General features: G+C 39.4%; 1 protein-coding gene, 2 long non-coding RNA genes and 1 pseudogene across 5 annotated transcripts in view; 1 reads left to right on the forward strand and 3 right to left on the reverse strand.

Moving 5' to 3' along the window:
* large2 (LARGE xylosyl- and glucuronyltransferase 2) overlaps window positions 1-22,113 on the forward strand; it is a 102,438-nt gene that overhangs the window by 20,531 nt on the left and 59,794 nt on the right. For 2 of the 3 annotated variants that reach the window (XM_086070623.1, XM_086070624.1), the window contains exon 2: window positions 12,559-12,756. In XM_086070623.1, coding sequence (XP_085926749.1) covers window positions 12,594-12,756 — 163 coding nt within the window. In that variant the 5' untranslated portion in view covers window positions 12,559-12,593. Of the gene's footprint in view, window positions 1-10,245; window positions 10,471-12,558; window positions 12,757-22,113 lie in introns of those variants that run through there. The other variant, XM_086070622.1, reaches the window with a different exon arrangement.
* On the reverse strand, window positions 1,532-5,964 carry LOC147178119 (uncharacterized). Its single transcript, XR_015094456.1, has 2 exons — window positions 4,915-5,964; window positions 1,532-1,925 (listed from the first exon to the last, which is right to left on the reverse strand). It is a non-coding gene; the product is annotated as an uncharacterized LOC147178119 (long non-coding RNA).
* Window positions 13,882-15,935, reverse strand: LOC147178120 (uncharacterized; annotated as a pseudogene).
* LOC147178121 (uncharacterized) overlaps window positions 17,025-22,113 on the reverse strand; it is a 51,370-nt gene continuing 46,281 nt past the window's right edge. The window contains exon 4 of the long non-coding RNA XR_015094314.1: window positions 17,025-18,046. This is a non-coding gene — a long non-coding RNA (uncharacterized LOC147178121). The remainder of the gene's footprint in view (window positions 18,047-22,113) is intronic.

A 22,113-nucleotide genomic window follows, 5' to 3' on the forward strand; every position in this document is an offset into this window, starting at 1 on the left:
TTTAGTCTTCTCATGTTTCATACAAAAGCCTGAGGTGTAATGGAGTCCTATTACATTCCCACACTGAGAGGAATCAAAATTTCTGAATTAAATCCTGGAGTTTTCATATTCCGTCCAATTTTTAAATATGAACTTGACGATGGCATTTGACCCTTTCTGTCATGGTTTACTGATGTGTGGCACTATTGGAGTACAGTACAGTGCAATCGAATCGACTACTGCTATTGTTTTGCATCAACTTCAGTAGCTCAGGCTTGTTGTTATAAGACTCAGACTGGTATGCCCATTACCACAGTTTTTGTCCATAGGCCTGTGTAACAAATATTGCCCGTCACCCTCAATTTTTTCATTTTATGTGCCTTTTCAAACATTTCCCCCTGGGGAATGTGTGTGCGTGTCTTAACTCTGTGTTTTCAGTTCAAAAGGACTCTTTGAGTTTCCCTCCAGCAGGGACTGGACTTCGTTTTATAACCCCCAGGAAACGCATACCTCAGCTCCAACAAACCTGCAATCCTGTCTGATAAGCAGTCCCCAGACCATCTTTTATGGTCTGGCCTATTCACAGGAATTAGCCATGTGTTTTTTTGGAAACAATGCCCCTTGGAAGTTGTATGGTACAACAGTGCCCTCCAGCAGTCACTCGGTCATCCTCAAGAATCCTGCCGCTCCTAATTAATCTGAAGTCTACATAATTCGGGACATACACGGACTCTATGTACTTGACTGACATCAAGTAACTCCTGTTGTTTATCTTTTGTTAGAGTAGACAATATTAAGTATTGTACTCTTTGCGTGTTCAATTAACTGAATGGTGAGATTCTGTTGAAGAAGTTCCTTTGCAAAGGTTTTAATTACCAGAAGCTTCTGGTCCACATAAGACAAAACTATCCAAGCGATGTCTCTGTTCAAATGTGGCTCTCTCTCCAGCTCACATCGTTATTTATTCACAAAAAGGGTTCAGAAAAAGGTCAGCCCACAACACACCTGGTTACAACTGAATACAAGAGAATCCGTTCCCATGGATATAAATCAGATTAAAAGAATACAATAATAATAAGCCTGACTCCCTTGGTGACACAGCAAAATCCCCGGAACCTCCCTTTAGATTACGGAATGAATAGACAGACCCGTTGCTCTTTCTCATGAAAGTAACACAGATAAGAATATAGGTCTATTCATACAGCCATACTGAGTTAACATAATTATAAACGACTAAAATATAATTTAAAACTAAAAAACAATGTTAATAACTTAACAATCCCTCATTTGAGCTCATAAGAGCTCAACACATTAAAACATTTTTTTTCAATGGTTGTGTGGTAAAAATAATTATCCTTAAAACATCCCTTTAGCAGAAGAGGAGATAGTTTAGCAATCATATGACATTAAAAAACAATTTGATACATTTAAAAGATTTTTAGTGGAATAAGCATAGCATATGTGAGGCTTAACATAAAATGTTGTTCATTAAAAAGTGTCGCAATGTATCGGCAGACGAATATGTGTTCTTTGAAGCCATCTTGTGATGAAGTTCTTTGAAGGTCTTTTTTTTTCTTTTTTTTTTTAATGAAAAGAGTGTCGCAATAGTTCGTCTCTTCTTTAAGAATTTGGGGTAGACTACCCAAATTCTTCGATTTGTCACCTGGGATTATTCTGCCCAAAATGTGACTGATCAAAGGAATGATTGCCCAAGAAAAGGCACTTGCTCTTGATCCGTTGACTGATGTCCTCAAACGGCAGCTCCGGAACCGGGCACGGATTCAGCTGACGTGGCTCCAGGTCGGAGGTGATAAGATTGATGCTCCAGTTGTGGAATTTCGTCTCTCCTTTCAACCTGAGAGCATCAGTTGATGAGATGGCCGAGCCTGGCACGTCTCCTTTCCAGTTGTGGAATTTCTCCTCATCAACCCCCTGGGGCCGTTCTCCTGAGTGCAGAAACTTTTCATTTTTAGTTTCTCATAAACTCATATAAATTTTATTTGGAGGAAAAAACCCTGATAGTTTTTGTTAGTTGGGATTAGTAAATGTTATTTGATTAAGATCCGTAGGTCCTGTGCTGTTGGAACAGGAAAAGATCTATTTTTGTGACATTAAAATAGAGCCCAGCCCTTGATTGAGTTGAATGACATTCGCTCATTCATTAATATAAGACAGAGCTTGTAAATATTTATCTTTCAAATAGGTTTTGTTCAATAATAGGTAATTTTTTACCATGACTAAATTTGTTCTAAATTTGCATAACTGTGCCTTTCATATCTTATTCTCTTCCCAGAATCCCATGACCGGCCGAATCCTGGCATGCTGGGAAAAACTCACATATATTCATATTATCTATACTCTTTTGCAAACACTGGGCTCCAAACATTACATTTTTCAAATATGATTCTGAGATAAAAGATATAATATAATATAATTACCTTCATTCGGCGAATATGCATTATTGTCCTTGCTTGCTTCAGACTTACTTTGCGATCGATTTCCTCTGATAGATTTCTTCAAACTGTGGATTATCATTTTCAAACTCATCCTGTCAATTGGAGTGTAGGCCGATACCCCACAACCTTTTTAATTTCGTTTTTAATTTTCTAACTCGTCTACATTGGTTAAATTCTTAAACATAAACTCCCTCATTTGACAAAGATCCACTGATTTTTTCAAACACGTCAAGATAAAGGGAGGACAAAATAGAGACCTCATGACTCAAAAGACGTCATAAATAACTCAACCCTCTAAATCAGGCTATGAGATAAACAAAAGAGCTACAAAACACTATAAAACTAAACATAAGCAGATACAACTTAAGACACTAATATATGATGACTTTGGGGCCATAAAAATAGAGGTAACCATATTACTCTAATTCTCCTAGAGTCCCGAAAATTATTTAAACTGCCAATTCTCCTAGAGTCCCGAAAATTATTTAAACTGCCAATCAACCTCACCTCTTTTATAGATTAGTGGGGCTGAGGATAAAATCATCTTCAAACTGCTAATCTTTCACATATTAGCGGGGCTCATAAAAAACACAGCACACAAAATATTTCTGGGATTTATAAATCACAGTGCTGTTAAAAAAAAATCAAACTTAGCCATCAAACTCTTAGTTAGTCTTTTACTTGTTACTACTCATTTTATTCTATTATTTATTTTATACTATAGCTGCAGCTGGACGAAGTCCAAAAAAGTTCCTCACGGGGAAAATAAAAATATATCATATCATAACATATTAATAAAATTCCCATTGTACCAATTCAGAAACTGATTCTCCCAAAAATATAGGCAAAAATTTAGTAGGCTATAGATTGAAATAAATTTTCTCAATCCCTCATTTCAAATTTACATATGTCGTTTTCAATTTCCCAAAATATCTTGCTATAGATCACAGTTCCCCACTCAACACATTAAAAATGCCTTGCATATCACTATGTAGCATTTTACTGAATGGATCACATCTCATTCCGACCACCAACTTCCTTTGTCCAGACCCCCAGCAAAAGGCAGGACGGCAGCTGTTGTCAATGTTCAGTCCTGGCCAGCATGGCGGCTGTTGTGGCAGCAATGTTCAAAGCAGGCATTTAGATTTCCTCTGGATGCAAAACAGCCATAGGGGAGAAGTCACTAGAATGAGGCGTATACACAGTCACTGGGCATTGAGGAATTTGAACATCATGTTTTTCTTAGGCACAGGACGAGAAGACTGTTGCTCTGCGGCTTTTGACCTTTGATCTCTGCCACATCCATTCAGACGCTGTCTGCAATGTGGATCCGATGACACACAGTCTTTCTGAGAGCTCACCTGATCAAAAAATGCACATTCGTTGATACAATGCTTTAAAAATGCCAGACTGAGGATATGGGATCATAGCAAGACAGTTCACTCCCTGCTTTCTCAAAAATGTTTCGTAAAAAACACAGCCTCTTTATTCATTTCTCTTTTTTTTTTTTTTCAATACCCCTTCAAATAGCTACTAGCCATACAACGTATCAGCAGCTGGGGCGCATCCCGTTCGCAGTTTGTAATCAGTGAAGGCCATCAAACCCTCATCTGCCTTGGAACTCAAACATCAGTTTCTGAAATGACACACTCAGAGAAAAAACAAATATTAAAAATCATTATCAACATGTCAATTTCAAAAACATTCATAACTCCTTATTCAACTATCTTACTTCCAGCCACAGCTATAAAGATGTAGGCATAATTATATCAACTCTCAAACAAAATGCCATTATTTTATCATTACTCTTTATTCATTTGTCCCGAAAAGGGAAAGTTAACAAATTAACCATCGTCATCAATCATTAAAGTGTAAAGATTTATTAGCTCAGTCAAATACTATTACTTATTTTATATTGTTTATCATTCCTCTCTTACCATTTTGACAAAAAAAGAGTCCCATTACGAGGACACATTATGCTCACAGCGCACAGCCCAGCCCCCACCTTTTTTTCTAACCTAGAAACGGGGGAAAGAGGGGGGGGGGAGGAATCTTAACATTATAAATCGCAAAACCTATTTTATCATATTCCCATTAATAAAACAAACGCCACTATCACAACAGTATCATCTCACACAAAACAACACCAAACTTAGTTAAAATATTAAAGAAAAACAAACAAAATCCCCATATGCACACTTCTCACTTACAAACCCCCACCTTTTTTTAGAAGCTAATACTCAAATGCATACGCACACACTCTTCAATCATTATAAAAAAAAAATAAACGGTGTTATTCCTTCAATTCGTTGTCTACAAATCTTATAGCATTTAAACTGCAGTTTTATACGGTGATTTCAGTAAACGGGTAACTTTGAACAACCCATCCGTAAACTGCTCCACAAATGCTGGAGTCATTTTAGCATCAAATTCAGCCTTTTTCCATTACCAACAAAGAAAATACAAAAGTCTGACATACCATTTTGTCCAGCGAAAGCTTTGTATACAATCGATCCATAGTTCGTTTTTTCATAGTTCATCGACGCTTTTATTTTTCGCTGAACCGGAAGCGCATTCAGGACAAACCATTCTGTATCCGGGTCGAAATCGCCTCCATTTTTGTTTGTAGTTTTTGATGTATACATTCGGTTTTAATACAGTGACGTCTCACTTTTAATATTAATAGTTCAATATGTTAACACATATGGCCACACACAGACAGACATAAGAATTACGTGACCTCTCGTTTATACACAGCGGTTACCCAATCCCGCTGAGCTAAACTGTTCTCCATACATTGCAAAATTTCTGCAAGGCGCTCATTTTCAAAATAAAATGTCACGTACCATCGAATTTAACCGTAGAACAAAAGGTATTCATACGGAAATCCTGACCCCAAAACTACAAAAGTAGGAACGCCAAAACTGAAATAAAATCTTTCACGTAATCTCTCGATTGCAAATACAGTGATACAAAAATCCAATCATCGCTGTAATCAACCTGGACCCCTTTCTGTTCAATTTCAAACAGGCGCTTTTTCAAATAAAAGACATATTACGTGTAGAGAACTTTCACACCAAGAGCCATGAACAATTATGTTACTTGTCCTCAAATCCGGCCAAAACTGCTTAAAAAACAGAAGCGCGTACCATAATCTTCGCGATCCTTAGTAACAAGAAGGACTTGTTACGTCATCCGGCAAACCCTTTTATTCAATATATATTATGGTCTAAGGATTCTTCATAGCGTTGACGAAAAACAAAACAAATCAAAAAATTAACCGCTATTTCTTCCTGTACAAAAAAAGCTTCATCACTTCGAGTCTGCATCACGTCACCTTCAAATGCACCACTCCACGACGTGTTTAGTTCAATATCGTCGGAATTATCACAACTCACAATAGAACGACATCAAACTACACTCGTTCACACAGATCTCTTTTAAAATTTAGACAATTTTGGAAGACGAAAAAACCAGCTGCAGCGGACCAGACAGACAAAACTTCTTCTACGTGGATAAAGATCTCCACTTACCGTATTTTATTTATTTAGGCCTAGAAGTTCCGCCCGTCCTTGAACGCCGCAGCTTGTTCCACGTCAGAATAACACCTTCCGTTTGGTTCAACGGAGGAGACCATTCGTTATAATTCAGCGTCGGCGGTCACCATTTGTTAGAGTAGACAATATTAAGTATTGTACTCTTTGCGTGTTCAATTAACTGAATGGTGAGATTCTGTTGAAGAAGTTCCTTTGCAAAGGTTTTAATTACCAGAAGCTTCTGGTCCACATAAGACAAAACTATCCAAGCGATGTCTCTGTTCAAATGTGGCTCTCTCTCCAGCTCACATCGTTATTTATTCACAAAAAGGGTTCAGAAAAAGGTCAGCCCACAACACACCTGGTTACAACTGAATACAAGAGAATCCGTTCCCATGGATATAAATCAGATTAAAAGAATACAATAATAATAAGCCTGACTCCCTTGGTGACACAGCAAAATCCCCGGAACCTCCCTTTAGATTACGGAATGAATAGACAGACCCGTTGCTCTTTCTCATGAAAGTAACACAGATAAGAATATAGGTCTATTCATACAGCCATACTGAGTTAACATAATTATAAACGACTAAAATATAATTTAAAACTAAAAAACAATGTTAATAACTTAACACTTTGTATACAACCTGTATGTCTATCTCAAATGAATGATGTGTGTAATTTTAAAAGTTTAGCTAATTAGTAAGCTTAGCGGATTCAATAATTTTATGATCGTGGTAATGTTTGAAATGTGTTCAGAATGATAAATGAAGCATCTGGTTTGTCAATTCTGATCCAAAATTATCAAATACTATCCCAAAAAAAGCTTGGTCTACGGCCCGACCCCCCTGCTGACACAGCTTTAAAACCAAGCGCACGAAGGAACTTCTCTCTCTTTTCCTGACGCTCTTTCCTGCAACTCTTTTCCTCAACTCTCTGCCCCCTGAACTGCTCAAGGACTCTCTCGTTCCTGCAACTCCTCCACCTCACGTCTGGCCCCATGAACTTTTCCTGATCATCACAAGAAACGTGGTCGCTGAGGGTGACCACACGGCTTCTTCTTTTGAGCCCCGGACTTGAGTCACAACGTGCGTCACCAAAACGCGCATGTCTGTTCCAACTGTGAGTCCGAGGCGCCCCCGCAGCGCCACACAAGGACCTGCTGCAGCATTCCAGCTGGACGTGCGTCACACAAGGACCTGCCGTGCCTCCACGCCGCACGCGCACCTGACCAGCAGCCAGAGACTCACGGGCAGCATTCCAGCAGTCAACTGAGGATCGACGCTCGAGTCTCTCTCTCTCCTGTGCGACTGAAGCCGTTTGTGAGTTGTGCCTCCATTGCAATCTGATGATCATATACTAGTGGTGCAACGCTTTTATTCCAACATCCATCTTTATCCCCCATCTACCTTTTTCATCTACCTTCTTTTATCTTAGTTAGGTTGCAAGTTTTCTTTTTATCTTTGATTCGCATTTGTATTCCGTTTCATTAATAGGTTAGGCTGATATATGTGTGTTTACTAAATAAATTTGTTGTCTAGAAATTCAATTTCTGCCAAATCATTTGTGTTTACTGTGTGGATTAGTAATTCTCTTATGAAAGCAAAGAACTCCATGATTAACTAAAGTAGAAACTTCAGATTATGAATACTTGATAATAGGATTTGTATTGTTTATTTTGGTCCTACAAACAAGCAAAGTCAACGTGGTGCCCCCGAGGTTGCGGAGGAAATTACAACTCCCCTCAGTACTGTCTGAATTTCTCATAAGCCATTACAGCAGCCCAAATAATCGCTACACATGTCACAATAATTACTATATTGAATTATCATTTGATAAATAAAATGAACACAATATATTTTTTCCTGACTCAATATTGTCATTTTCATGTCATTTTCATGTCATTTTCATGTCATTTTCATGTGTTTACATAGGTCAACATTCAGTCGTGCTGCCTCGTTCCCTATCCTGTCTATCAAATTGCTCGCCACTGACTACAATTACATGCTATCAATATTTGAGTTATGGTCAAAATATCAGTTTCTGAAATATTTGGAATAACCCATTAACATGCGTGAGGAGGCAGTTACTCCCTTATACAGTACACGACGCATTGACGCCATAACGTAAATAGACAAAATTTCCACTTATTTTCTACTGTCGATAAAATACATTATATTCATGTCACTTACCACGCTAATAAGTAGTCTGTTTCCTCCCTGCCCCAAAGTTGTATTGCTGCGTGCAAGTTTCACCATGTTTGTTCATCTCTGCTTAAGTATTTCTGGGGGTTAGCTCGCGAGACGCTACTTCCTCTACTCAAAAGATGTTTCTCAATATGGGTTCTTGTCCGTCCTCAGGTCTGTGTGATCTCGTGAAACTTCAGTCTGTTTCAATTTAAAGTACGCATCAGTCAAGAATGCACGGAATACCAGATTGTTGTTCCTGTCAGCTATCTTAAACCAAGGCGGCATTGGTTGTTTCTTGTGAATACCCTAAATATCAGGATCATTATCAGGCTTGCTGATAAGAGGATTATTTGAATCAGGTGTGTTCTAAACATCTAAAACCTGCAGGACCATGAGGACCAGGACCAGGATTGGGGAATTCTGCGTTTAAGTATTTATTTGAAGGCATACTTTTTAATTTCTACTTGAATCGTATTTTTCCAAAGGAATTGTACTCTTGCTTGAGTTAAACTTTTGGCTATTTGACCAACCTCTGCTGATCGAGGAAAAAAACCACCTAGTATAATAGAAATAATTAAATGGAAATGAGATAATCCACCAATTCAAAGGCCAGGGTACGATTGCTCATACAATTGGGGGTGGTGGTACGTCATGTTTTCTCCCCAACTCCCCCTCTCTCCCCCTATGGCAAACCTTACGTACATTATATGATCTCCGTGTAGGTGAGCGGCTCTGTCTGGCATGACGAGGTCTTCTCCATATGCCAGTCGCTGCTACTGTGGACCGGCGGTTTTCAATGATAGCGCCAAGTTTAAATCAGCCTCCAGTAGACGTTATTTGTATCACTCAAACGGCGTGTGGCAATTGATCTTACTGTGGCACGCCCCTCCCTGTCCACAAAATGCGACAAGCAGCGCCCTTCGACATGAGTACAGTTTGATTAAAGTTTGCTAAAGTGAAGGAGAACATTACCTTAGTGCAGACGTAGTAGTTTCTGGTAATTTTGCATGCGGTCGTGTGATCCTCCACAAAGTTTGATCCAGCGCAGACATTTTTCATAGTTGTTTGAGGGTTTAGGGAAGGGAATAAACCGGACACCTTTTTCCAGTCAATCGGGATAACGGTCTTCACTCTTACACAAGCCGTGACTATAGCCCCCAGTTTCTATATAATTTCCAAAACCAAGTCCTCTTTTAACAAAACATAATTATACTTCTGTTCAACAAATACAGCACAAAGTATACTATCTGGTAGCCTGTATGATTTAGTGATGGTCAAATGAAAGTCCTTGAAGCTTGTTTCAGACCTGGATCACACCAATTTAAAATGGTGCTTCAGAGCATGTATTGTTAATATCAAGTAACTGATGGTGTTTGAAGCGTCATACGTCAGGCATAATTATGTGTGTCTTCTGTTTGATTTCGTGCTGGAGGGTCACATTATTGTGTATCTTTGATTATTATTGGGTGCTATGTTCATTTACATGAATGAATTTTTTTCAAACACACACACGCACACACACATATATATATATAATCCCTATGACGTTACAGTTCATTACTAATTAACATTTTGAATTGCAGCAAAGCAGCAAGCACCTTGCACATGTTAACAGTTAAGCCCTTAAACACCTGGAAAAGGTAGGTAAATAAATCGAAGGCTTTTACTTTTACAGTATTACCATGACATTTTAACTTGAGTCAAGAGTGACATTTTTTTCTTTCATCTCTGTGTGAGACTGAACAAGGCTCTGCAAGAAATATACCCAAAAATGTGGTAGACACCTGCAAATGTGATAGTAAAAGAAAGCCTTGGCTTTTCTTTCTCAAAGACTTTGCATACCACAGCTATAAAGGAATCCCACAAAGTGCACCTCCTGTATTGCTGACAATATGCAAGGTGACACCACTCCTTTCTTCCTGTTGTTTCTCCTTTTTTCCGCCAATCTCTTCCCATTTGTCAGAGGAGCTGAAATGAGAACGGGAGGGAGGAGAGGGTCCTGAAATCAGAGTCCTCCCCCTTGGAGGTGGAGGCAATTTATAGCATTTTTGTGCATGAGGTGGAGGAGTGGGAGGCGTTCTAGAGTGGAAAGGAAATGAGAGTATGAGACAGCAACATAAGTTGTAGAAGTGGGACAAAAGTCTTCAAGAGCCAAATAAAAGACCTGTGGAATTTATTGTTTGAGACCAAGACACTATGGAAATGAGCATTAAATAGCAGGAGGCAGATCAATTGATTTTGTGTCTGCAGCTCACTGAACAAGTAACTTCATGTTGGAGTTATACCAAGTCTTGGAGAAGAAATATACAGGTAAGGACAAAGGTCACTTCTTCCAACCTGGTGGCTTTGCCAAATAAAGCACGAGTTGAATATGATTCTTTGTACTAATCTGTTTGACAGTAGTCTTCCATCGAATGACAATAGGTGACAGGAGCCTTTTGTTTGTTGTTATATGTTCTGTGACCAAACATCACAGTGGGAAGCATAGCTGAAGAGCAACATGTTGAAAGTTGTGTTGGCGTTTTACTGTGAGTGACAAGAGAAATTGGTTGTAGTTGTTGTAGTAGTTCAAGTAAACTGTACATTATTTTCTTCTACAGTATACGTGAGAGGGATTGCATTTGGTCTCTCAAAACCCTGCCTCCCTGATATATTCAGTTTCATCGTTTGCACTGATAATAGTAGCTCACACAAATAAATGATCAAATATTCCAAAACTCACAGGAATCATCGTTCAGATTAGGACAATTAACGATGTGTTGTTGTTCTGTTCTGCCTAAAGAGTGGGTCACAATACACGGGCGACACTACGTCAAGACAACTCAAAATCATTCACGAGTCACGACACGTTTGTCTGCGACACGTTTGTCAGGTAGTGTTAATTTTATCCGCCATTTTTAAATGTAGTTTTAGTTTTAGTCCAGTTTCAATCACACTTGTTAGTTTTCAATCATAGTCAACCTCATCCGGTTTTTATTAAGTACATTTTTAGTTGACTATAAATTTAGCATTTTAGACTTCATTTTAGTCCAAGAAAACATTATTTGTCCAGTTTTGGTCAACAAAAACTGTCAACGTTTTAGACTAGTTTTAGTCAAGATAATCATTTAACCGCTTATTAAGTGAAGTACATTTTCGTCTCGTCTTCATGAGTCGATAAAAATGCATACTGATTCAGTCCCAGTTATTGTTTATTAATGAGGGTTTTACTCTAGTCTAGTCTGTTTTAGTCCGATGAAACATGTGCATTGACGAAATTATTTTTGATTAGTTTTGTTGATGTTGAGGAAATTAACACTACTGTCGGGTCAGAATCGGACTATTTTCTTGTAGTCTGACCAGGGTATTAGTAAAGCCGAAAAAAATTGTGAAGGACACATTCCACCACAGCCTCTTCAAATCTGTGGCCCTCTGGCAGGCGCTACAGGGCATAACAAGCCAGAACAAACAGACTCAGAGACAGCTTCTTCCCAAGGGCTATCCCAAAACTGAATTCAAACTTGTAAAAAAGAAATACCTCATTCAAATTCTACCTCCACAAAAAAAGACTCCTAATATATAGTCAAATGTTTTTATATTGGAATTTATTCTGTTTTGTTTGTTGTTTCTGCACATTGAAGCTGCTATTCACTTTCGTTGCACCTTCTGGTACAATGACAATCAAGCTACTCTGATTCAGATTTTGATTAGCAACCGCCCATCATCAACTCTGTATGGTTGGTGTCTTACACAGCTACTTTCATTTACCGTCATTTGACCATGTTATTTGTGGACCCTTCACCAGCACCCATGGCTTTGTTCAGCAATCTAAGGATACATTAGCTAAGAATCTTTGTTTTTACAGCTACAATTAGAACTCAGGAATATCAGTGTAACTCTGGTAAGATAAACAAAACGGAATGAGAGGATTGAGGTCTTACTCTATATTTTTCTTGTCCTTCATCTTTATGTCATGGCTGGGTTTATAAGCATTAGGCGGTGGAAATGGTAGTGTGCCTCCACTTCTAAGCCTTTAGTTTTGTTTGCATGTTTGTCATTGTGAGTCTTTTATTCACCTCTCCTTTACACTTTTTATACTATTGTCTGTGATGTATTCCACTTTCCTTACTTTCTTTTTGTTGTTGTGTCATCACAACATCCCGTTTCTGCTGGGTTGCATGAAAAAAAATGTGGTCTGAAAAAAAAAAAATCACTTATGCACACTTTTCGGCGGCCCGCCGTGAAATTTGGACGAGTTATGTCTGGGCCAGTGTCAGAAGGTGGGTATGGTCTGATACAGTGGCATTGTTGCCAAGGGCCATTGGGCCACCGTTTATGTCAAACCCTATGGGCATAATCAATGGCGTGTATTGTATTGTGTATAATATGTTTAAAGGTTATGTTTCTTGTTCTTCACAGATAAAAATATGCCCCCTACCTGAGTTTGCATCTACATGCATCCCACACCCATCATCACCCTTGACCTCTGGCCTTCAGCTCTCAGTTGCCATCCCATCATGACCTTGCTTTGCCGTGGACGCCTGAAGCTTTTAGTAGTGTCTTTAATGACCATTGTGCTCCTTACTGGGCTCTACCTGCTATCTGGAAACCTAAAGAGTGAGTACAAATTTACACAGAGAATTATAGTATGTGCAGATAGTTTCAGGCTATTACATTTTGGAGAGTATTGTCATTGTGGACGTGATCAAATCAGAATACAAAACATTTTATAATTATTTTAGTTAACGAAAACTAACAAAATAGGATGTTTAACGGCTGTAATGTATATGTCAAGTTTGGAGTGGCGCTGTAGCGCAGCCACAGGGAGTTAACGGAAAGCGTAGAAAAAGAATCAGCGAAGAAGACGGGCACTTTTTTTCTAAACTTTATTGCAATCTACAGAACAAACATGTATCAAAACAACATGAAAATGATGAACACAGGAGAAGTGACAATGGTGGGTGATTCAAGTACAACATCACTTGTTCAATGTGGGAATAAAGAAGCAAAATATTTTGCTGCAAAAGCATAAGCAAGCTAAGGACTCCGCGCAAAACGATTACGACACGGCTATCCGCCAATGTTGTTGATAGACTGACGGTTCGCGCGCGAGAATTGGCGCATACGTCATCAATCTGCGACAATGCGTCATCATCGAGCTGCGACCATTACGTCATCGCTGGAGGAGTATCCTGCATAAGGTGTCCAGACGGACGCGTACGGGGCGCGTATTGAAATCTTTCCACTCTGGAGCCTGGTTTCAAAAGTGATTGGTTTCAAGCTCCGAAACCGCACCATCGTGTAGACGAACGGCCTATACGGTAAGTAACTTGTGAGGATACATTGAAACTGGCTTTCGTCCGGTCCTCAAGAGCCCCCCTATCCAGCCTGCAGCTCATCAGCAAGCTTTGCAGAAGCCTGATAACGATCCTGATCATGAATCAGGTGTGTTGGTGGAAAGAAAAAGGGAAAACAGGCACGTGTAGCACATTGAGATGTACAAAAAAGTAAGTGGAACCCATATTCTGAAATGCACAGGAAGTGAGCTATGAATTTTTGAATGCCCACTTTTGGCCCATTTTTGCACATTTACAGGGGTCATACATTTGCCTCCTTGTTGTAGACCAGTGATTCTCAACCGCGGTCTCCCGGGTACCCCTGTCCAGCCTGTTTCCCATGCAACACAGGTGTTTCAAATGATCGGCTAATCAGCCAGCTCTGCATGAAGTCTGATAACGATCCTCAGCTGTGTTGGCTGAGGGAGACTTGGGAAACTGGCTGGATAGGGGTACCCGAGGACCTGGGTTGAGAACCACTGTCATAGACAATACATCTGATTGACTTCAAACTTGGGCTGTACCATCTCAAGACCTGGGACAACAACTGGGGTAAAAAAATCTTGAGTTTTCGAAATACTATATGACGGGGGCAGGGCATCAAATTTTGCATTTCATATTTGCTTCACCACAAAGGAGGAAATTCTAATGAATAATTCCCGTGTGCATGCTGCAAAAAAATCCTAAACTTCACATGTATGTTAATAGTCACGACCTGAACGCATCTATAGTATATGATGATAATCAGTTATACATATGCCACCTAGTGGTTACAAATAAATACAGTTTTCACAATTCTATCTACTGTGCCAAGCCCATTGAATTAATTCAATTGAAAATTTGTCAAAAAAGCCTTAAGATGTTGATCATGTGTCCGACTGAATATGGATACGAATGGCCGTTATGGTGTTGTAAAGTCTGACAATGCAACATAACAATGAAAGCTGCTTTAACTTGACTCAAATGATCCTATCTTCTCAAAATTTCACACATTTGATGAGAGTCCGAGGCTGAAGACATCAATGAACTTATATTTCATTGTAGTGGTAGCGCCACCTACTGGCAAAAAGAAATACTGTACATGATTTTTTTCCTTTGACGTTTTTCTCTAAGCGTGTTGACCGGATCTGCCTCATATATGGTCAGAAGAGTGTTCAAGCCTTTATGATGTTACAACATGAAGTTTATATGTTTTAGCAAAATGCTGTTGCCATTGTAACACACTGTTCCACAACAAAACAATGCTGATTTTGAGGACCTAAACCTAAACTCATGAAAATTGGCACACACATCTGACCTGGCAAAATGAGCAATTTTTTTGAGTGTATGTGAGATTTCTAAAAGCAATGACTTACTAGTGCCCCCTAGAAATTAAAAAGAAGCAGCCCTGGTTGTATTCAATTCAGAAAACATTTGGAGGGATATGAAGGAGCTCAAGACCTACAAAAACTCTTGGAGCCATATGTTAAAAAGTACAGGAAGGGCATTATTAATTTGTGAATATCCAATTGTTGCCAATTGTTTGCACATTTACAGGATACAGATTGACTTCCAACTTGGCCTGTACCATGTCAAGACCAGGGACCACAACAGGGAAAAAATCTTGAGTTGAGAAATATATGACGGGGCATACAATTTTGCGTTTCATATTTGCTTCGCCAACAAAGAGGAAATACTCTGAGGTGATCTGGGAGAGCATTCCACAGACGGGGAGCCGCAGACTGGAAAGCGTTGTCGCCCATAGTCCTGAGCAGAGTCCTGGGCGGGCGCAGACAGTGCAGTTGGGAGTTCGGTGAGGTAGGTGGGGGCTACACCGTGCAGACAGTGATGGGGGTGAAAATGGTTTGTATTCAATACGGAAATGTATGGGAAGCCAGTGCGTAGGATGGTGGTGATGTGCTCATATTTCCGCACTCTCATCAGGACTTGGGCAGTGCTGTTTTGTACATATTGAAGCCTTTGTAGACTTTTGCCAGGGATCCTGATGAGAAGTGGGTTACAGTAGTCCAAACTGGAGTAGACAAAGGCATGGACAAGCCTCTCAGCAGCAGAACGGGAGAGAGATGGCCGAAGTTTGGCAATGTTGCGGAGGTGAAAGAAGGACGTTTTGCAGATATGATTGATATGGTTCTCAAAGCTAAGATGTGGGTCAAATCTGACTCCCAAGTTAGTCACAGAAGGGGACAGGGGAAAGATATGGCTAAGAATGGAAACAGAGGAAACGAGGGAGGAACGAAGATGGTGTGGGGTGCCTATATGAATAGCTACTGTTTTGGAGCTGTTAAGCTGCAGAAAGTTTTCATTCATCCAAGCCTTTATCTCCTCCAGGCAGGAGTCCAGTTGAGTGGCAGAGGAGGGGGACGTGAAGGTTGGGGTGACTTTGAAGTAGAGTTGTGTGTCATCAGCATAGCAATGGAATTGTAGTCCATGCCTGCTTTTGACACGACCTAGGGGAAGCATGTAGATATTGAAGAGGTTTGGACCAATCACAGAGCCCTGGGGGACCCCACAACTAACAGTGTTATGTTTCCATTTGTATTATTTTTTATTTGACTTAGGTATTAAGTTGAAGCCTTATGTGTGCATGTTTACAATTGCTATGAATGATCATTTACATTTCCCTGAAAAACCTGTTTTAACAACATATGGGTATACAGGATTTTAATTTAATTTGGCTTAAGTGGGATACACAAATAATTGTAAATAAATAAAAACTGCAAATACATAATCATTAACTAACATCTTATGAAAGGCTGTCCAGTTTAAATTATATATCTCAGTACAAGTACTTGTAGTTTTTGAAGACATAAAGTAGAAGAAGTGTTGGGGCAAGCTATTGTTCGTATTACACTGCCTCAGCTATGACAAAACATTGGCCTATGTAAAAGGAAATACTGTACATTTTGGACAAAAAGTAACAGCCCAAAGGTAGGCTTCACATCTTCAAATGAAAATTGTGACTTCAATGTGTTTCGCTTGCGTGAAAATTAGACATTAGCAGCTAGCTGGGTTGCACCGGAGTACGAGTTATGATCGTACAATAAATCTTAACTTTCTACTAAAACAGCTTTCTTTCTGCCCACTTTGAGGTTTCTGCATGTCAACCACCGCTTAAGCTGTTCCACATCAAGTTTGTTGATTGAACCATGTTGATATTTCATGCCTGGGACGTCGTCCTCTTTCAAAATGACGCGCATGCGGGTGTTGCTTGTTTGTTAGAAAGTTCGTACCTTATGCAATATGCATATTAATGACAAAACGTGACGGAATTTAAGATCAACCCTATTGAAAGTACGCCAACAGCAAGAACGCATGGAATACCCGGATGTTGTTCTTGTCAGCTAGCTTAAACCAAGGATGCATTGGTGGTTGCTTGTGAATGCTCGGCTATGAAAATATCCCAAGATGCATATTGTGCTGCTATCGCAGAATGTCAGAATCGAAGAGTAAGTTAACAAGTACACAGCTGTTCCAATTTACAAAGAGAATCACATTGTTAGTGTTGGAAATAATTTCTTTGATTTCTGCGTGTTCAAATAAAACTCAAAGTTGAAGTCTTGTGGAGAAGTTTGCCAGCTTTATTTCAGAGTCTGAAAGACATCTTAGGACCTGGCTCAAACAGCTCTGGTCCAAAAGTGTAACCTTCTCAAAGTACACTCACACATTTATACAAAAACAGTTCCCTCCCCCTTCATCGACAAAGAAGTACCTTTTGCCCCTACAGACATAGAGCACCCCCCATTCTTCCTGTCAGCAGAGTGAAATACACTACTTGATAATCTTACTTCAGTTCCTATCTTAATCCACTCAAGATGTGGGTAAACAATTGGCCCCCGGCGCCTTCTCGCACAAGGGATTTTTATGGATTGACCTCTGATTGCATTTACAGACATCCCCTGATTTAGATTGAATCAGAAACCTTACTTCCCCAGGATAAGAACAAAAGACTACAGATTAACTAACATATGGGGAACATATCTTGTAACATATCTTGTAACATATCTAACTAATATCAAAAACAATTTAAAAAATATAAATTGAAACAGAAAAACAATGTTAATAATCTAACATTCCCTCATTTGAACTCTTCAGAGTTCAACACCTTTAGACATTGTTTTTAAAGGAAAATACCAAATCAGATTAACATGGAAAGAAGTGTCATGATGTGACAGCGTTTGAAGATGTTTTCTCTTCTCTCAGCCATCTTGTGATGAAGTTCTTTGTTGAGTGGAAAGAGTGTCACAATAGTTTTTCTCTTCTTTAAGAATCTGGTGTAGACTACCCAAATTCTTCGATCTGTCACCGGGATTATTCTGCCCGAAAATGTGACTCTTCGTGGAATGATTGCCCAAGAAAAGGCACTTGATTTTGACCTCCGTTCAATAAGGTCGAATGATGTCCTCAAACGGCAGCTCCGGAACCGGACATTGGGTCATCAGCTGACGTGGCTCCCAGTTGGAGGTGATGAGATTGATGATCATCAGTTGATGAGATAGCTGAGCCTGGGACGTTTCCGGCAGCCTTGTAGATCAGTTGTGGAATGTTGTCTCCTTCTCCTTTCTGTCATCACCCTGAGAGCGAAACATGTTCATTTAGTCTTCTCATAAACTCACTTAAATTTTATTTGGAGGAAAAACCCTGATAGTTTTTGTTAGTTGGGATTAGTAAATGTTATTTGATTAAGATCCGTAGGTCCTGCACTGTTGGAACAGGAAAGGATCTATTTTTGTGACATTGAAATAGAGCCCAGCCTTTGATTGAGTTGAATGACATTCACTCATTCATTAATACAACAGACAGAGCTTGTAAATATTTATTTTTCAAATAGATTTCATATAATTGTAGGTAATTTTTTACCTCGACATTTACTGTTCTAAATTTGCATGACTGTGCCTTTCACCGTCCTGAAAGGAATCATTTTACTACCATATCATATAATCTCAACCCAGAACCTCACGACCGGCCGAACCGTGACATCCTGGGAAAAGTTCACATATATTCATATCATAAATACTCTTTTGCAAACACTGGGCTCCAAACGTTACATTTTTCTGAGATAAAAGATATAATATAATATAATTACCTTCATTGGCGATATTTTCCTCTTTCCCGCTGCAAATTTACTTTTCTGTGCTCTTGTTTTGCTCCCTGTAGATTTCTTCAAATTCAGACTGTGGATTATCCCATTCAAACTCACCCTGTCAATTGGAGTGTAGGCCGATACCCCACAACCTTTTTAATTTTGTTTTTAATTTTCTAATTCGTCTACATTGGTTAATTTCTTAAACATGAATTGTCCTTTTGTTCATTTCTCCCTCATTTTGGCAAAGATCTACAGATCTTTACAAACACGCGTGGTACATCAAAGGGAAGACACACCAAGACTCCGGTAGCTCATAAATAAGGACTATCAGACTATAGCCTACGGCAAAAGACGTCATAAAATTCACAACTCTCAAAATCAGATTGTGAGGCAACCGAGATAGCTGCAGGGCACTGCAAAAAAATAGCACAAGCAGATATAATCTAAAACACTAGTATGTGAAAACTTTGGGGACATGAAAAAATAGAGGTAACCACATTAATCTAATCCAGGATACAAATTACACAATACCTACAAATATCTACCCTCTTGACGAGTAAAACAAAGGTTTATAATCAAAAGCAGAAATAAAAATTAAAAACAATACTCGAAGATTTAAGCAAATTAAAAATGATTCTCAAACTGCTAATCAACCTCACCTCTTCTACAGATTAGTGGGGCTCGTAAAAACACAGCACAAAAAATATCTCTGGGATTTATAAATCACAGTGCTGTGAGAAAAAAAATAATAATCGCAAATTAATCATCAAACTCGCAGTTATTTGTTAAATAACATTAACTCAGTATGATAAGATGTATGAATCAATATTATGTATATAGAACATATACTTAGATAATATATATATTTATAACATATACTCCTGTGAAGACTTCTGGGAAATCTTCTAATTAATGCTGCACTTCCTCTTTAACTTTAACTGCAGCTGGACGGAGCCCAGGAAAAAGTTCCCCACAGGGAAAACAAAAGTATATCGTATCGTATTAGTTAAATTCCCATTGTACCAATTCAGAAACTGATTATCCCAAGAAAATAGGCAAAAATTTAGTAGGCCCTTCTCAATAATAAAATAGAGGAACTAAGATTGAAATTAATTTTTCCCAATCCCTCATTTCAAATTCACATATGTCACGTTTAATTTCCTGAAATACCTTTCTATAGATCACAGTTCCCCATCCAACACATTAAAAATGCCTTGCATACCACTCGTGTAGCATTTCTTTGAGCAAGGATCGCACCCCATTCGGACCTCCATCTTTTAGGATTCAATGTTCAGTCCTGGCCAGCAGGGCGGCGGCTGTGTCAGGCAATGTTCAGGCATTGAGATTTCCTCTGGAGGCCAAACAGCCATAGGGGAGAAGTCAATGGAATGAGGCATGTACACAGTCATTGAGCATTGAGGAATTTGAGCATTATGATTGTCTGTAGGCACAGGAGGAGAATGACTGTGCTGCGGCGTGAAGCTCTTTGACTCCTGTCACGTACATCCAGACGCTGGAGGTTGCTGTCTGCAATTGTGGACCTGATGACACATATCGGCCCTTCTGGGAGCTCACCTGACCAAAAAATGCTCACTTCTGATACAATGCATTTAAAATGCCAGACTGAGGATGGTGGGATCATAGCAAGATAGTTCACTTCCTGTTTTCTCAAAAATATTTCAACTATCACATAACTTGTTTTCAGACAAAGCCCTTAAAAATAGCCACTAGAAATACTTGCAAATACAACGTATCAGCAGAGCTGGGCGCATCCCGTTTGCAGATAGTCATCAAACCCCCATCTGCTTTGGAACTTAAGCATCAGTTTCTGAAATGACACACTCAGAGAAAAAACAAATATTAAACATCATAATTATTATGTTGACTTCAAAAACATTTACAACTTCTTATTCAACTATCCTAAATCCAGCCACAGCTGTACAGATATAGGGATAATTATTTTAACTCAATATAGCTCAATACAAAATGCTATTATTTCATCATTATTCTTTTTGTTTCAATTGCCCAGAAAAGAGAAAGTTAACAAGTTTATCGTCTTTATCAAAAGTAGTATAGTATAAAAGACTGTCAATTTCAGTCACTAAAAAAATAACAAAAACAAAACACTAATTTAATATCCTTCTACAAGAACCCAGCAACATCCTTCAAAAACTGTTACTTATTTTATGTTTTATCATTCTTCTCTTACCTAGAAAAGAGAAAAACTCACATTACGAGGACACATGACGAATCCCCAACTCACACACACAGCCCCCCCTTTTTTCTCTCTTTTTTTTTCTTTTTCCCATTCAGAGGGGGAGCGGATTTTTTTTTTTAGCATTCATCACATCGCAAAACCCATTTCACCACATTCCTATTTGACATACCAACGCCATCATCACACCAGTCTAAACTTACCCAAAACCAACTTACAGTTAAGGATATTGAAGAAAATCAAACAAAATCTCCCAATATCCAAGTCTCACTTACAATTCACAATCCACCAGGGTAGCCCCCACCTAACTCAACAAGTCTCCCACTTTCTCAAACCCCACAAATACCTACGCACATCCTCTGTACTTCCTGACTGGCCTTCTCCTGCCACAGCTTAATTGTTTCTGTGGTTATTACTTATTCTAATTCACCTTCGCTCACCATCATTTGCCAACACTTTTTCTAATTCACCTTCGCTCATTTGTAATGTTGGGCCGTAACCCGCTGCCTGTTCCGCCGCCTTGTCTGCGGAACCATTTCCCACTGACACAAAATCATTAATTGTTGAATGTCCTTTAACCTGACTGGAGTCCATCATTGCGGAAACTGTCCGCTAGGTGGCGGCAGGAACCGCTGATTTGGCACCTGCAGATACTGCAGCTGGGATGAAGTTAGGCATGGAGGAACATTTCGTGAACCACGTCCCCTTGGCTGGTAATAGCCGCGTCTGCCCTGTAGACGCCTGCCACCCCTGCTTCTCCCACGTAGTTGATGTCGGCAAGTATTCGCCCAGTGTCCAAATCGTCCACAATTGAAACACTGGTCCCGGCTGATAGCTGATCTCAATTGATACATAGCACACCCAGAAACAACCACAGGCGATGAGTCAACAGTAGACGCCGGGAGTGCAAAAGTCTCCTTTTTTTTTCTCAAAGTTTGTAATTGTATAGCTGCCAATTGTAATTCAGTAGTCTTATGTTTGTCAGTTTTTGATTAAATTTCTTTCGCATACCCCTCATCAACTTTTGGAGCAAACATCAAATCAGATATGATCACCCCCGGAAACGGAAACAATCCGCCAAGCGCTCCAAACAGCGTTAAATAATCCTCACGTGACAATGCCTCACCGTCACCCAAAGATGACATTCCTGAAGTAGCCATCAGCGCATCTAGTTGAGATAAAGGACACGCCTCCGTTAAAAGAGCACGCATATCTCCAGCCGTCAAAATCTGCCCCGTTACACTTCTCTGTAACGAGCGCAACCAATTTTCCCCACCCGCCTGCAACGGGGGAAGTTTCTGCACAAGCACACACAGATCAGCCGGCAAATAAGGTTTATA

The sequence above is a fragment of the Leptonotus elevatus genome, chromosome 3 (assembly GCF_054856555.1).
Source record: "Leptonotus elevatus isolate MCC_2025b chromosome 3, RoL_Lele_1.0, whole genome shotgun sequence".
Classification (NCBI taxonomy): Eukaryota; Metazoa; Chordata; class Actinopteri; order Syngnathiformes; family Syngnathidae; genus Leptonotus; species Leptonotus elevatus.